The following is a 15,625-nucleotide window of genomic DNA, read 5'->3' as shown; positions in this document are numbered from 1 at the left end:
ACGTTATCCTATTATTTCTACATATATTGCCTCTTTCTTGTGACTAAGAGAGATATTAATCCCCCTGCAATCATGCAGTCTATATACAGTTCATTAGCCCATGGTGTGTATGCGGGCTTGCAATCCTTACGATGTACCATATCCTGGACATATTCTCGGGAACATAGCCATGTACTGGAAGTTGGGCGTGAATCATGTTAGTGTCGCTCCAGCTGGCTACACGACCATGCACACAAACATTCGTTTGTGACTTATTGTGGTACAGTACGCTGGGAACAGCGTCACGCTGAGGAGGGGTTCTTAGCATCGTTTAGACCTCAACGGCTAGAGGGCGTGGCGTGCGGCGCTCAGCTACAGCTGCCATGATCGTCGATTGCTGCGAGGTATTTTGATAGCAACTAAAGATAGTCAAGTCTTGGTGTTGAGGGGGTCAGGCAGTGTGGCGTGCAGCCGAGGTGTGCTATGTACAAGGTGCATAGGTGTCAGACTTGGGTACCGGGATCGTTGCAGCTCAGGAACACCTCAATAGTCCGTATCCTAGCCAGTCCCATGACCGTGGAAACCTCAATAGTGGACAGTCTGTGCAGAATTGGCGAGCATGAAATAAACATCGCGGGGGTTGCTATTTCCACCACAGTATTCTGGACGCTCCGTTGAATGGCCTCATCTAGACCTCTGGATTACATGCGTGAAATACCCCTCTACGGACGTAAGGCATAAAGACGGTGCTGCATTTCAAGTACTAGATTCAAAGTTTAATGTCTCAACACCAAACACGATTCCGCTATTTTTGTTGCCGGTTTGGACCCGAGACGCTCTCCACGAGGCTTTCGATTCGGCAATCCGGCGATAGTTTTAAGGTTTAAGTGCTCGCAGCCCACTCGCAGGCTGAGAAAAGTGACTGCATTAGCAGCAAACCTTGCATGTGCCGGCAGCGTCCGGGTGCTATGAATTTCGAGGTGAGGGAACCGCTGTTCCCAGCATCAGCAACAGCTCCAGCACCCCGGACAGGCCGCCCCTGTCCAGCAGCTTGAATTTTCCCGTGTCTTCCCCTGAAATATTGCCAGTGTTTTAGACAGTGTCATTACAAGTCCCTGGAAATAGTAGGAGTTTGTCATCGTAAGTAAACAAATCTTTATGTCACCTGCCATACAGTACAGGGGCAAGGCGGACGGCAGTTTCAATGGCATGCTGTTGAAATGGAGTTGATGTCTGCGGCTGAACGTGTAATATTGCGATGCCCACAGAAACCAGGGTCTCCAAAAGGGCGGGCCTGATTTACGCATGGATGTCGCCTACATAAGTAGCTACCAGAGGATTACATCACTATGCCGATTCTGTGTCCAGCCCTGCCAGGATTGACCAGCCCGCTGGGGGGTTCGTTGGAGATACTAATTGGGTCCGTCTGATGTGTGCCGGCGAAATTGGACATCTTGTAAATGACGAGATGCACACAAACGAGTTTTTACGATTGAAGCGGAAGGTATAGTAAAGAATTTTGGTTAATTGAATTGAATGCAAATCAAATTGGTATCTTTCCCCACACGTACGCCCCCGGCTAAACCGGGTCCCAAGTGTATAATTACATGAAATAGTTGTAGGTATTACCAATAGTGTGTCTTTGCAGACATAGTGTATATCTCGAATTCCCCTCCACAGAACGTAAAAATCGTGATCGTGATAAGAGATGAAAGAGCTTTATCCAACAAGCTCGAAAGGGTTGACCTCGAAGTGCCGTGTTTGCTCGTCTTCGGCGTCGGAGTCAAGACCAAAGACGATGCCGCGACGTTTCCATTCGCCGCGCTTGACAAATGATTCAAGTGGAGTTTCGAAATCCCTTTGTGGCCTTCTCTGACTTGAGTTGGATGATGATGTGTTGGTGCGTGGCAATGTGTGCCTCTTAAGGTCCTGCTCCTTAGGATCGGCTGGGTTGGGTAGTACCGTTTGCCAGTCCTTGAGCGGCCATTGGGATTGCTGGTCGTAAATGTATGTCCTCCTACGACTATCCTGGTTGAAATAGTAGTCTAGTGCCGAATCTGGGTCATCATAGTCGCTGCCAGATTGTTGTTGTTCTTGGTGTAGTTCATCCTCATTTTCTTCGAGAACCGGTGCCGTATTGAACGATAGTGGTGGATGACATGAGAGGGGGTTGAATGAGTGTGGTTCTGGGTGTGATACTGTCGATGACGACGATGAAATTGTGCTTGTCGTACTCATGCTTCTAGAGTGCTTCACTTGAGGAAGCGGTGCTGATATTTTTGCCTTCAAGCTGGTTTTCGACTTCCTATGAGAGAGTAATGGCCCCATCGTGGCTTATTAAATCAGGCTGTTTCCCGAATTGAGAATAAAGACTGTCGTGAAAAATTGTTGTTGTGAAGTTTGATAAGTAATATATGAGGCTTGCACGGCAAGGGTGGATACCACTAGTCAAGGTATTTCTGGATCAAGAGAGACTTGGGACGAAAAAAACTTCAAACAGGAATTTCTGGAAGATTGAACGGAGCAGGGCACTGGCCGCATTATTAATATCGACGAGGCTTGCGTCGTCCCTGAAGATCAGAGATCCTCAATAAGCAAGATATAGTACATTGGACCCGGTGCCTTGCAGATTCGGTTCGCACTTTGCCTAAGGCAAAAGCTTAATGCACCGACGGAGAGCATGTACTCAATTCACGGCATAGTACCCGGTCACCCCACGAACGCATGCGTCATACTTGCAGTGACTTGCGCCCAGTCCAGGAAATGGATAACGTTGTGCGCAGTAGTAGTCGTGCAACAGTCTGTCACCGGCCTGTCATTGAATAAGACCTAGCGTCTCAGCACCAAGGCCGGAACGTTGCTGATGGTGTGCAGAGTGGAATGTGAGAGTGGGTTTTCTTTTCGCGCGAAAGTGAAAAATCTCACAGGAGCGCCCGATAGAATGCCAGGCACCAAGCTTTACCTAGGTCCCTGCACGCCGTGATTGGGTCATAAGATTTCCTCTAAGTACCTCGGAGAGGGGCGGAGTAGGGATTCGCCGTTCGTGATGCAACACGGTGAACGAGCTAAGGACGGAGTAAGTCGTAGCTCGACAGCATGAGGGTGCCAAACCTCCGGAGGCCTTGACACAAATCTGATGAAGAAATTGATCAAGTCTGACAGTGTTGGGCAGGCAGAACAAGGCAGGATTGCCGCTCCGAGGGGGTGATGAGCAAACACCTATGATTCCATCGGCTTGGTTGATCTGTAGATCAGGAATCGCATGGCGGGGTGGCGATCAAGTCTATTCAGGGCAGTTGCTTCAAGCCACAATCCGTACAAGGCAAGCCAATGGCTGATGAAACAAGAATCCTTCGTAAATGAGCTAAGCAGGAAAGATCGGAGGTTACTGTTGCGTCACTTCAATTAACAGAAGTCATATCATAAACTTTACCGTCATAAAATCTTCCCAGATTTCGGACGACAAATGCTTGTGCAGAAATTTGTGAGCGGTTGATGAGGATGCAATGCAAAGCGCGGACGCGTGGTAAGCGAACCTGCATTCCGCCCAGATCTCCGGATGACAGGGATTTATTCTTGGTTGCTTTGTTCTGTGCAATCATGTGTCCTGGGTACGAAGTCATGGGGTATGGAATCGTTTGCTTTTTTTTCTTCCATGCTTCCCGGTTTACCCTTGTCTTTTCTTAACGCAAGCCTGATTTGCTGACAACCTGAGCCTGCACAAGTACCGGCGTGACTCTAAGCCGAAATCTCCAGCTACCTGGAGCCGGATTCTTACTACATAGGTATAGTAACAGAACATACCCACATGGTTTCGTATACTAATTGTAGAGGGTAGAATTCCAACGCTTTGACTGGCTGTTTTGTTGCTGAATAATTACGACGAACTAGGCATTGCTCGTAATCTAGTAGGCATGTCACGTTTGCTAAGTCGATACGAAGAATCAGAGTTTGGCCTTCTGCCCTGCTGCCCAAGATGCCAGGCTTGGACTCGACACTCACGGCATCTCTGTGGCTAAAAGATTCCAGCGTCCCGCGCCGGAGAACCGAGTAGTTGCGGCGTGGCACATAACTTCCAATGGATCAAAGAGCTGAAAACGCCCCTAGCAAAGACAAAAAGTAAAAGAAAAGCCCAAAGTCAATCTTAATTGAGCCATACAAGATATGGTCTAGCGCTGCGGCAGCTAGTTTGACACCTAGTCTAGACCAATGCTCCCCACGGTGTTTGCATTCTTGCGAACGATAAATCGTGCATTGCGTTAACAGTTACTGCACGTACCAAGTACAGACTGCATGGCATAACTGTAGGGCATGTCAAACCGAGATCTTACTCATCATGACCTCGTAGATACGACTTGACTCGTACGATGGTGCGAAGACGGAAAAACGTGTCGATTAGCTGCGCAGTCCTTGGGAGTCTAGAGCCTGGAGATGTGTAGGATAGCGAACCGTCAACACTACGATTAAAGTGATATCTAGATCTATTACGATTTCCGTCCGTTTGGTTTCATTTTGAGACATGGTTTTTAACAGTAAACTATGGAACAACTTGCACAAAACAGGAGGCACGGAAGTCAAGCCGCGATCAGGCGACTGGCCACGAACCTTCTCGGGGAAGCACGTGGTTCTGAGTTCAACCCAGGAAATGTGAAGTTGTTGCGAAACATGCGTGGCGTGGCATGTTATAGGGTTTCTGTTGACATTGTAATGGATTATTTGTCGACATTACAACCTATAGTCGTCAAAAATCCCCACGCGCGGTAATGTTTCAGAAAAACATGAAACTATCGAATAACTTACTCCCATGAAGACATCTTCGTAATGAACTTAACACCGCACATTCGCCAGATTTCATCCCCAAAACTGATTACAAACCTCTCCAATCCACTCAACGGTCTAGCCTGGCTCCATACGCTCACTGTAGTTCCAAACTCTGACATCTTCATTTTCCCGACAAAATCGGCAGGCACAGGATGCGCAGGAGTGAGTGTAGGAGCAAGTGCAGCCGGTGGTGGTTGGTTGCGTGTCGATCGGCCTGGCGTCAAATCTCTAATCAGCCCTATTTCTTCAACATAGTATGTGGATCGGCCCCGAAGGCTGAGATCGAGTTCGACACTGATTGGTCTCCCTACGACTTGCCTGCCTGCGTCGTGCACGGAATTGTTCGGATGAGAACAAGGTTGATGCTGCTGCGAGCCATACGCTTGGCGGCTCTAAGTTGTCATATCGGCGGCATCCGCAGCGGAACATGATTCATGACCAACGTAGCTATTGTAGTGTTGAGCTGTCGTACTGTAAGATTCGTTCATGATGTATTCTAGTGCTGTTTGATCTGTAAACCCAAAGGACTCAGAGGAGACCGTCGTTTTCTCCGGGGAGTCGCTTGACACGCTTCTGTTCCCACTCGTCTAAATCCTTTGCAGCCAGCCTCTGTAAGTGGAAAAGAAAATCCAAAATTAGTTGACGAGCAAGCACATTGGACATGTTGCGCCGCGAACTCACATAATATTCATCCTTCATATTGACCTTGCGACCTCCTTTCCCTACGCCAAGCTCCTCGTCCCGAGTCATCTGCCGGACCCTGCGGTCGTGTTTCTCGTAGCGAACAGCGGCGGCGGGGGTAAGGACAAAGGAACCGGCGACAATGACAGACATGAACGGTAGGCCGAAGAGGAGAAAAGGGCGCTTCGCCATTGCAGCACGGTATTTGGCTGCGAATGTGCCGGCGTCCGATGCGCCGCGGAATTTCTTGTTCTGAAAAACAGTCATTGCGATGGAACGAGATTTACGTATGTGTAGATTGCGGTTGCGTGGCACCAGATCTCTAGGCCCTTGAGAGACGATGCCGTAGTCGTAGTAACAGTAGTGCTTTACAGAGTGATTGATGGCGCTTGGAGACGTGCTTGTGCTTTGTAGGATGTCGAGGTTTTGGTCGCGCTCCTTTGGTGACATCAGCTTGGAGCTCGTACCATTATGGACAGAGACGATTAGGTAGCTTTCTTTCGCAAGGGAGAAGCTGAGGTCTCTCCGGATCCAGCGAGTCCGGCCGACGGCTCTTGTATGAGGCCGGATGCCGCGAGCGCGCTAAGAGAGCGAGCTAGCTAAGAGTGAACCGCCCCGCCATTAAACTTTACCTAATCCGTACTCCGTACAAAGTAGGCACTGGAAGACGAAAAGTAGAAACACCACGTGACTTCGCGAGGCAAGAATATGTGCCAAAGGCGCGTAATGCAAATCACACGCGCCCAAGCAAGCACATTGATCTCTACACGATAGAATATCCTTGCCTCTCGCATCTTACCTTGTGGGTGATGACCCTTAAAGACGAAGATGGCTCCTACTTCACATGGACGAAGTCTTCTCCATGATCGAGACAATGCTGTCAATGGCTCCTTCTTAAATGGCCCCCCGCCATCGACACTTGCTGCACAACTGGTGGAGAACATCTCAGCATCCACAAGATCCTCACGGCCTGATGAAACAGCCGAGCTAAAGAAGTTGTTCGCTACGATTGAGAAAGTCAAAGATCAACCTGAGCTGTTGGCTACTGCTGCTGAACGCATCGAGCATAATCACATGTTGATATATGTCTATGCTCGTGTGGTTCTTGAAAGCCTCCGATGGGATGACCCCTTTGCTGACACATCCCTCTTGAACACGGAAGCTTTGAGGGCCGTTAACTTCCTACGAGTAACGATTAAGGAAACACCTACAGTGCTCTTGTATTGTTCATCCGAACAAGTATTTATTTTCCGCGGCCAGGAGCCACTATGGTTATGGATTCTGCCAAAAGTGCTGAAGATGCTCGGCCGCGAGCGGTGTTTAGCACTTACTGGAGTTATTGAAGGGCTGCTACAGGACATATGCATTGTCATCTCTCAGACTACATCACTATGGCCACTTTTCTCAGACTTGCTGCGATATATTCGGCACATCATCAGAGGTAAGTGGCATTGGCCTAAGCAGGGTCTGTGTAACTAACCAACTTGGTAACTAGCCATCTCGGACCATCTGCTTGTCCTTCGGTCTTCCTCGCCTAAAAGAGATGGTATCATCCACCTGCCTATTCCGCGGGACTCATTCCTGGAGACCTTGATAAAAAAACAACCACAAAATCTTCACCAACAGTGTATTTTTGAGTTATACACAGCTTCAGATGCCATCCGGCATGCGTCGAGTCTCCTCACTATTGTGGCCAATATCGCTTGCTCTCAACACTCTGTACAGAATATGATCTCACCTACGGAACATATTCCATGGCTTTTAGACTCGTATTTAGCTTTATATGAGAACCGGATCAAATGGGAAGCTGTCTGCCTTAGCATCTTGCCTTCTACTCTCCAAACTACCTTGCGCCTGACTGCAGTCCTTCGCTGTTACCCAGATTTCGATGCGAGCCTCAGGCGGAAAGGACTATCACTGCTTGTTTCCCTAGCGATCGAAGCGACAGAGCGTTTCGGCCGCTTGCTTCTAGTAGTTCAGGATCCTGAGGTGGCCAGCGAACTGCTCTGCTCCGTCCTGCTTACCCTGGCCGCCTTGTCTCTTGAACATAGGCCCACTGCAAACTTAGTTGCACTGCGGTTGATTCCTACCTTAGAGAAACTAGCAGCGCAAGGCGAGCTTGTAGTGCCGGAAACTGATCTATGGGTATAGTGTGATTCTTGAAGCAGATCGCTGGGCATTATGCTAACTAAGCTACAGAAATGCTTCAACTATTTACGGCGTGGCTCGCACGGAATTTCGCCGGATGAAGCTGATCCCAACCCTTCAAATTCCTTTCAGAACGAAAACTTATGTAGCCTCTTTGGGGAACTTGGAATTTCCTCTTCTGTACCGCCGACTGTCGACCAGTCGGCCAAGCGTCGGAAAGTCCAACCAATCCAGCAACCTCTGAAACACATATTAAGCACTCTATGGCGACTTCTCGGAGAAGAGCATAGTGAAAATTATGAAAAACTGGGAACTGCTATTAAGTGTGTTAATCGAGCTCGTTGTATTGCCTAGTGCTAACAGGGACCAGTAATAAGTTCTCTCAGTTAAGCGAAGTGGAACAGTGCTCCGTGGTCGACCTTGTAGGATATGCTTCTTGTGCTATAGACGGGACGTTATCATTAGATCGCTCGCCAGGGACAGTAGACGCCTCTAGGCTCGATTGTGTGTTTTGTACAACCGGAGTTCTGTGGCAACAAAAGCCAATATGTCTCGATCACGCAGTCAAATCAGCACAGCTTGATATTTTCAAGATCCTGGTGGAAACCCCGAACTTCAACGGGCTGCGACGTCCACGCATCATAGCTATGCATGCATTAAGACGGATTGCAGCGCATTCGCACGATCCGGTCTTGCTGGACATGGAGACATCGAGCGTGGGTCTTTGGTGTATGAAATCTCTTTCAAGCTCGAATCGCGATCTCAGAATAGCAGCAAGGTTTGTCGAACCATCTTTGCAAATACATGCGGAAGACTCTACTAAATGTTATATAGCCGGACGTTACCATCATTTCTTCGAAGCTCCACAGGGGACGACTCTCTTGCCAGCATTATCCACAGAAACCGAGCATTTGTACTCCAAGCTCTCAGCTCTGTCTCGGATCAGAACTTGCCTCATCTTGCTGAAACATGTATCATGGCATGGTCTCATGTAGGACGGTAAGCATGGGCCCTCTGCCTTAACAATATTAGCTAACAGAGAATAGTGTGGTCCCTGATGATCAACTCAATCTCGTCCTCGTCAAACTGGTTGACTACTTAAGCCACGGCAGTGCAATGATTCCAGCAGCAACCTTCGATGAGGTAGGTTATGTGAAAATATGTATGTGCGTATACTTACACTATGGCATAGATCTCCAATCTCTCCCGTGCCCGAAACGTATCTCCAAGGGAGTTGTTTGAACCTTTTTGGAAAAGTATAGCTTTCTCAGCCACGAAAGACCTCCCCACGAAACCGAGATCTACACGTTTGCTTGCCGATTTACTCGAGCTGTCTATTCCCGAATTTCTAAGGTCAATCCAAAGAGAAGCACTTCCGTGGCTCGTGCTCCGAGAGAAGCAGGATGCCATACACGAAATCGCCCTAGCGCGAATGGAGCAAGCTTCCTGGCAACCATGCTTGGACAGGAACAATATCGGACCTATCATGGCTCTACTGCTTATCCAGGAAGTACCAGATGTCGAAGCAAATGCTATTGCACTTCTCCGAAAAATATCTCAACACTTCGAGGGATTCAGTCTTGGTGAGCTGATCTTGTTGGAACCTGTTCTAATAGGTCTGGAACTCCTGAAAGCTGCTGGCGAGGCAGAGGAAATCCATAAGACTCATGTAAGGAATCTTGAATATGTAAAAAAACACTTCGATTAACTCAATGCTCAGATACGAAACGCTTTTGATCTGATGGTCAAGCTATACTACCACGCAACGGGCGAAGCCAAACAGAAAAAGAATCAACTTACCAGTATATTTCTTACAGACCAGGTTCTCGGCTTGGTCTCTTCTCTCACTGAGATTTTCAACCAGTCTCCTGACGGTCGTTCCGTTCTTGAGGAACAAAAGCGTGCCATCAAAGCAATGGAAGAGCTGATCCGAATGGGAAGGAAGAACATACGAATGGTCAGGCCCCAGGTGAGTTTATTTCTTCTTTTCTTTTGCTAAATGGTTTGTGGGTTGACATTGCCATAGATATCTGCCTGTATCTTGTCGTGTATGTCGCACGATGAACTACGTACAGCGGCCTTCTCTTGCTGGGCGGCGATGGTGTTCTATCTTGATGAGGATGATGTTGAAGCTTTAATTGAGACGACGTTCTTCATTATCAGCCACTACTGGAGTGCCTTCGATGACACAACACACCTGCGCTGCCGGAAGTTAATCGAGTTTTTAGTGGAGAAGTACAAAGTACTTTTGGCAGATATGATCAGCAAACTACCTTCTCTTGGTCACATAAATGCTTTGTCCGATGTGGAGAAGAAGCTCAACGAGCTTCGGAAACCCGTCGATAGCAGAACAGCTTTTCATCTTCTTGCTGAGAGAGTGGGCCATGAAAACTCCGGCGTTGTACTCCAAGCTTTACGAGAGCTTGCTGCTTATCTACAGAGACAACAAGCGTATCTTCAAGCTTCAGCCATTAGTGAGCAGCCGGACTCGGTAGTATCAACACTGGCCCGCGCTCTGCTCGATTGCTCCTCCAAGTACGCTACAGATGGAGGCGAGATCAGTCGTCTTTGTACACAGAGCTTAGGGCTTCTCGGCTGTCTCGACCCAAACCGCGTAGAGACGGTCAGGACCGAGAGACAAATCCTAGTTGAACACAACTTTTGCCAGGCTCACGAGGTTAGTGATTTTGTCATGGTCCTTTTGGAGGATGTCATGGTGAATGCGTTCCTTTCCGCAACCGAAAGTAGCTTCCAAGGCCTTCTGTCCTATGCAATGCAGGAGTTGTTAGATAGGATCGACATACCTGCGGCGATCAAAATGAATCAACACCCAGTCAGAGGCGATCCCAAACAGACAGATGCCGATCGTATTTACCGTCGCTACACCCAAATTTCAGAGGGCGCGCGAGAGGTTCTATACCCTTTTTTGACCTCTAGGTATAAGCTGCAATCTATGCCGCGGCAGTACGCAGAATATCCAATTTTCCGATCAGGGAGGCCCTATGGAGTCTGGATGCGCAACTTCACACTTGACATGCTTCAGAGACCGCAGAGTGGATTTACACATTATGTGTTCGATCCGCTTTGTCGTGTCATTAAGTTGAAGGACCTCTCCATAGCCGAGTTCTTGTTTCCATTTCTTGTTCTCCATGTGATTATGGGAGACGAAAGCACGGAAGACGTAAAGGCGAACATCCTTGGTGAATTATTTAAGGTCTTGCAATACGAACCTCCTAAAGAAGCTTCATACGGCGAAAGAGAAGATACGAAGTTGTACTACGAGGTAAGAAGCCGACCCATCACAAGAAAGAGTTAACTAACTAGGCCCAGGCCGTTTTTCGCGTTCTTGACTATGCCACACGGTGGCTTCAGATTAAGCGAAGTAGACAAAGTCAAACACCCCAAGATGTCGCCTGGATCGATCGAGTGCAGATTCTTCTCAACTCGATTCCAGCAGAGCTTATCTCACAGCGGGCAGTTGATTGTAAATCATACTCGAGAGCTTTGTTCCATCTTGAGCAGCATATTCGCGAGGTTGATCAAGTGAAGGGAAATAGCAACGAAAGGGAGCGCCTACTACTTCGACTTCAGGATATTTATGCGCAGATTGATGAACCGGATGGGCTAGAAGGCATCTCGGCCCATCTACGCGTAGTTGACATAAATCAACAGATTTTGAGTCATCGCAAGGCCGGTAGATGGACTGCAGCACAGACATGGTACGAAGTTAGACTGGCCGAAGATCCTGAGAATGTCGATGTGCAGATCGAGCTTTTAACATGTCTCAAGGAATCAGGACAACATGGTCAGTAGTATCCACCCTCTCTTGGCAACTCAAAATTAGTCTAACTTTGTGCAGATGTTCTGTTGAACTACGTTGAGGGCATCGAAAAGCACACTGCTGTAACCACAATTAACCGGATAGTACCGTATGCTGTAGAAGCATCGTGGGCTACTGGTAGATGGCAGACCATGAGGAAATTTATCGCTAGATATCAAGGCGACCCTACCGAAAATTTCAATGTGGCTGTGGCTCGAGCACTGAGCCACCTGGACAAGGGCTCAACCAAGGCATTTATTGAAGAGTTGCTCATCATGCGCGATCGTATCAGCTCAACTATGACCTTTACTGCAACATCATCATTACATGCCTGCCATGAAGCACTGCTCAGATGTCATGTACTCACCGATCTTGAGCTTATAGCGGGTCTCAATAACGAGGGAAGCCAGCATCCACAAGAAGTGTTGAAGTCGCTGGAAAGACGACTCGAGATGCTCGGATCCTATGTCAATGATAAACAATATGTCCTCAGTATCAGGCGGGCAGCTATGGAATTATGCAGGTAAGTCATCAAAGAACAGTGAAGTTCTCAGCTTTTCCGCTTACAGTCTACAGGTCACGATTCAGTGATTTAGACATATCTTCTTTGTGGTTAACCAGCGCACGACTTGCCAGAAAATCGAACTCGCTACACCAGTCTTTTAACGCAGTGATTCATGCATCTCAGCTTGGAGACAGTAATGCTACAATTGAGAACGCACGAATACTATGGAAACAGGGCCATAATCGAAAAGCCATTCAAACACTCCGGAGTGCCATATCTTCCAGCACTCTATCCGGTCGAAGTTTCGGCAACGACGGGGATTCATCTGAAAGGAATGCCGAGTCGCAACAGAACATGACTATAGCCAGAGCGCAATTGTTACTAGCAAAATGGCTCGACAATGCTGGGCAAACCCATGCTGGCGCTCTGAGACAACAGTATCAGAATGTTCCCAAGAATTTTGGCCAGTGGGAAAAGGGGCACTATTACCTTGGACGGCACTACAAGAAGGTATTGGAGTCAGAAAAGGCATTGGACCCAGACAACCAAAGCGACGAGTACCTGTCAGGTGAAACAGTGAAGCTAGTGATCGAGAACTACATCCGATCGCTCAACTACGGCACCAAATATCTTTATCAAACCCTGCCGAGAATTTTGACACTCTGGCTGGAATTCGGCGCTCAACTTGATAAAGCACCCGAAGGCAAAGTTTCCTTGTCGCGCGAGCTCTATCATCGAAGAAAGACACAACTCAATTCGCTGCACACATACCTGTACAAGTATTTGCAACGCCTGCCGGCCTACATATTTTACACGGCACTCCCGCAAATCGTCGCTCGTATTGCTCATCCGAATGAGAGTGTTTTCCAACTCTTAGAACAAATCATCATCAAGGTGGTTGAGGCTCATCCTCGGCAAGCTCTGTGGAGCCTGTTCGCTATTTTGACGTCCAAACAGACAACAACTGAACGCAAAGTTCGCGGACAACAGATCTTACAGAAGCTTAAAGGCCAATCGAAGCAAGTGGAAGGCGGGTTGGGAGATCTCAAGTCACTGCTGCGGAAGGGTGAGAAGCTTGCACATCAATTACTTCTGGCCTGCAACAACGGTGACTTTCAAAGCAACAGAACGACACATGCCAGCATTACGCGAGATCTGAATTTCAACCACAATTGCTGTCCGTGTCCGCTGGTCGTGCCCGTAGAGGCTTGTCTTACAGCCACATTGCCCACGCTTACGGACAATGTCAAGAAGCACAAAGCTTTCTCGCGAGATGTCGTCACCATTGATAGTTTCTTGGATGAAGTCCTGGTCTTGGGGTCACTGGCCAAACCCCGGCGACTTACGGCTCGGGGTTCGGATGGCAAAAATTACATGTTGTTAATCAAGCCAAAAGATGACCTGAGAACAGACCAACGTCTAATGGAATTCAATGGCATGATCAATCGCTCTCTCAAGCGAGACGCCGAGTCCAGTAGACGGCAGTTATACATCAAGACTTATGCAGTAACACCGCTTAATGAAGAGTGCGGTATTATTGAGTGGATCGATGGTCTAAAAACCCTTCGGGATATCCTCCTGAACATCTACCGGTCACGCGGGATTGTTCCTAATTACAACTCTCTTGCCCAGATGATGAAGGATGCGGCCATGAACGAGAAGAACACCAAAATTTTCACTGACTCAGTGCTTGGGATGTTCCCTCCTGTTCTCCCTTACTGGTTCATCTCACAATTTCCCAATTCCTCGGCTTGGTTCGCTGCTAGGCTGAGGTACACCCGTTCCTGCGCTGTCATGTCAATGGTCGGCACAATCTTGGGATTGGGAGACCGGCATGGTGAGAACGTGCTTCTAGAAGAGGGCAACGGTGGTGTATTCCATGTGGATTTCAATTGTCTTTTCGACAAAGGCCTGACTTTTGCCCAACCGGAACGAGTTCCATTCCGTCTTACACACAACATGGTAGCCGCTATGGGTGTTCACGGTTACGAGGGGCCTTTCAGGAAGTGCTCCGAGCTGACTTTGAGCATTCTCAGACAACAAGAAGAGACTTTGATGACCATCTTGGAGGCTTTCATATATGACCCGACACTGGACTTGCAGAAGGATAAAAAGCGGAAGCATGAGATCGTCAAGATGAGCCCGCCCGCTGTGGTAGAAAATATCAAGCGGAAGGTGAAGGGCTTGCTGCCAAATGAAAGCATCCCCCTCAGCGTGGAAGGTCAGGTTGAGGAGCTCGTGAAGCAAGCAGTCAACCCGAGGAATTTGGCTGCTATGTACATCGGATGGTGTCCTTTCTTGTAGTTTTAGGGAAGACTCAGAAGTCCCCAAAAATCGGTTGACGAGGATAACTTTTATTCAACAAATTTCTGTTTGCTGATCATTCTCGCTCTCTGCTGCTGTCTACCATCTTGCATGGGTGTTCTATGAGCATGAGACGTAACTCGTGATGATCTGCAAATGTTCTCCCAATCCGTCGGCTGTCTTGGATTCAGGTTTAGATTACTGGCCCACCGTATTAGATTTGCTTCTCTCCCTCTCCGCATATTGATCCTTTTGAGGCCGCCTTCTGCGCAGACTGGTGTCTGTGAAAGGACAACGGTAAAAAATGATCGTATCGCTGAGTTGCCCTCTTCCCACTGATACACGACACCCTCTCGTCACCTGGATCTTTCCCAGGAGCTACAGAAGAGTTTAGCTATCGCCTTCTTCACTCTCGAGGCAAACTTTACTATGAATCAATAATCTTATAGTATAAAAAATGTTCAGCTTAGCTCTTGGGGGCCTTACAAGCCATGTCCCAGGTGTCGTTCGAAAGCCTTAACCAGCTTATTAATAAACATCAGCCTTTCCTAGTATTTTACGACTGTTTTGAGTCACGCGATAAGGTGCAAGACTTGTTCTTTTCTATGTTCCTCGATATAGAGTGGAGAGTTTCCCCCTTCGTTATGCTATAAAGAAGACTATTGTATAACCTTATATTCTACTCCGATTCGTAAAATATAGCTTATGTATATTTATTAACAATATGAATCTAACATCGATTTGGTGCTTGATTATGTATACTTGATCGGGATCGTGTGTCAATATTATATCTGCAGATTGTTGTGATTCAGTACACATACGACCATAGCTCTTAGAAAACTCGGCATCCCGTCCGCTCTGCCCTAGATAAACTGAGAAGCGCTGCATTGGTACTCAGGTGGCTGATGGGTGATCACTGGAAATCCCCGGTGTTGTACATATGTTCTTTTTGCCGATCACTGCTTGGTCAGTTGAGGAAAGTAACTCCGGCGGAAGAGTGATGAATTTCTATCAAGAGGGGAGGGGCCTCCCCATCCCGTTAGAGACTAAAGACTACCCTAGTTCCAACATACACTCCTCCCTGCCGGGTTACCTAGTAGCAGATGATTGTCGGACCGTTGGGGTATGAGAAGGGTGTAGAGATTTAACGTGGATATAGGTACTACTCAAGCTAGCTAGTTTCGGCATGGTCTGGCACTTGGTCCTCATTACTACGACCATGATCTTTTATATCTGAGGAGCAGAGAAGTAGAGATAAGCCTAATCGAGAGACGTCCCGTAACAGCCAAAATCAAAATAATCGTACCAGCCGGTATTCACTTGGCAACAATCGAGGAACCCAAGGAAACAGGATCGAGTTTTTTCCT

The 15,625-nt window shown here is 47.8% G+C and overlaps 3 protein-coding genes across 3 annotated transcripts; 1 reads left to right on the top strand and 2 right to left on the bottom strand.

The window, feature by feature from the left end:
- Nucleotides 1–1,698: 1,698 nt before the first annotated feature.
- Nucleotides 1,699–2,217, bottom strand: BKA67DRAFT_661708 (uncharacterized protein; the record flags this gene model as incomplete). The annotated part of the gene is made up of 1 exon (XM_046107868.1): nt 1,699–2,217. One exon carries the CDS (start codon nt 2,215–2,217, stop codon nt 1,699–1,701), a length of 519 nt encoding a protein of 172 aa, XP_045955265.1.
- A 3,111-nt stretch (nt 2,218–5,328) lies between these two features.
- BKA67DRAFT_522101 (cytochrome c oxidase assembly protein COX16-domain-containing protein) lies at nt 5,329–5,748 on the bottom strand (the record flags this gene model as incomplete). Its single annotated transcript, XM_046098345.1, has 2 exons — nt 5,329–5,409; nt 5,482–5,748. 2 exons carry the CDS (start codon nt 5,746–5,748, stop codon nt 5,329–5,331), a joined length of 348 nt encoding a protein of 115 aa, XP_045955264.1.
- A 407-nt stretch (nt 5,749–6,155) lies between these two features.
- BKA67DRAFT_575695 (phosphatidylinositol 3) lies at nt 6,156–14,320 on the top strand. Its single transcript, XM_046103518.1, has 12 exons — nt 6,156–6,922; nt 6,977–7,626; nt 7,681–7,952; nt 8,000–8,407; nt 8,464–8,628; nt 8,676–8,772; nt 8,822–9,298; nt 9,350–9,598; nt 9,656–10,912; nt 10,960–11,434; nt 11,489–11,972; nt 12,026–14,320. Exons 1-12 carry the CDS (start codon nt 6,310–6,312, stop codon nt 14,256–14,258), a joined length of 7,380 nt encoding a protein of 2,459 aa, XP_045955263.1. The 5' UTR covers nt 6,156–6,309; the 3' UTR covers nt 14,259–14,320.
- Nucleotides 14,321–15,625: the final 1,305 nt, after the last annotated feature.

Source organism: Truncatella angustata (genome assembly GCF_020726525.1).
Source record: "Truncatella angustata strain MPI-SDFR-AT-0073 chromosome Unknown BKA67scaffold_7, whole genome shotgun sequence".
NCBI lineage: Eukaryota > Fungi > Ascomycota > Sordariomycetes > Amphisphaeriales > Sporocadaceae > Truncatella > Truncatella angustata.
This window is presented reverse-complemented; position numbering and strand designations above follow the sequence as displayed.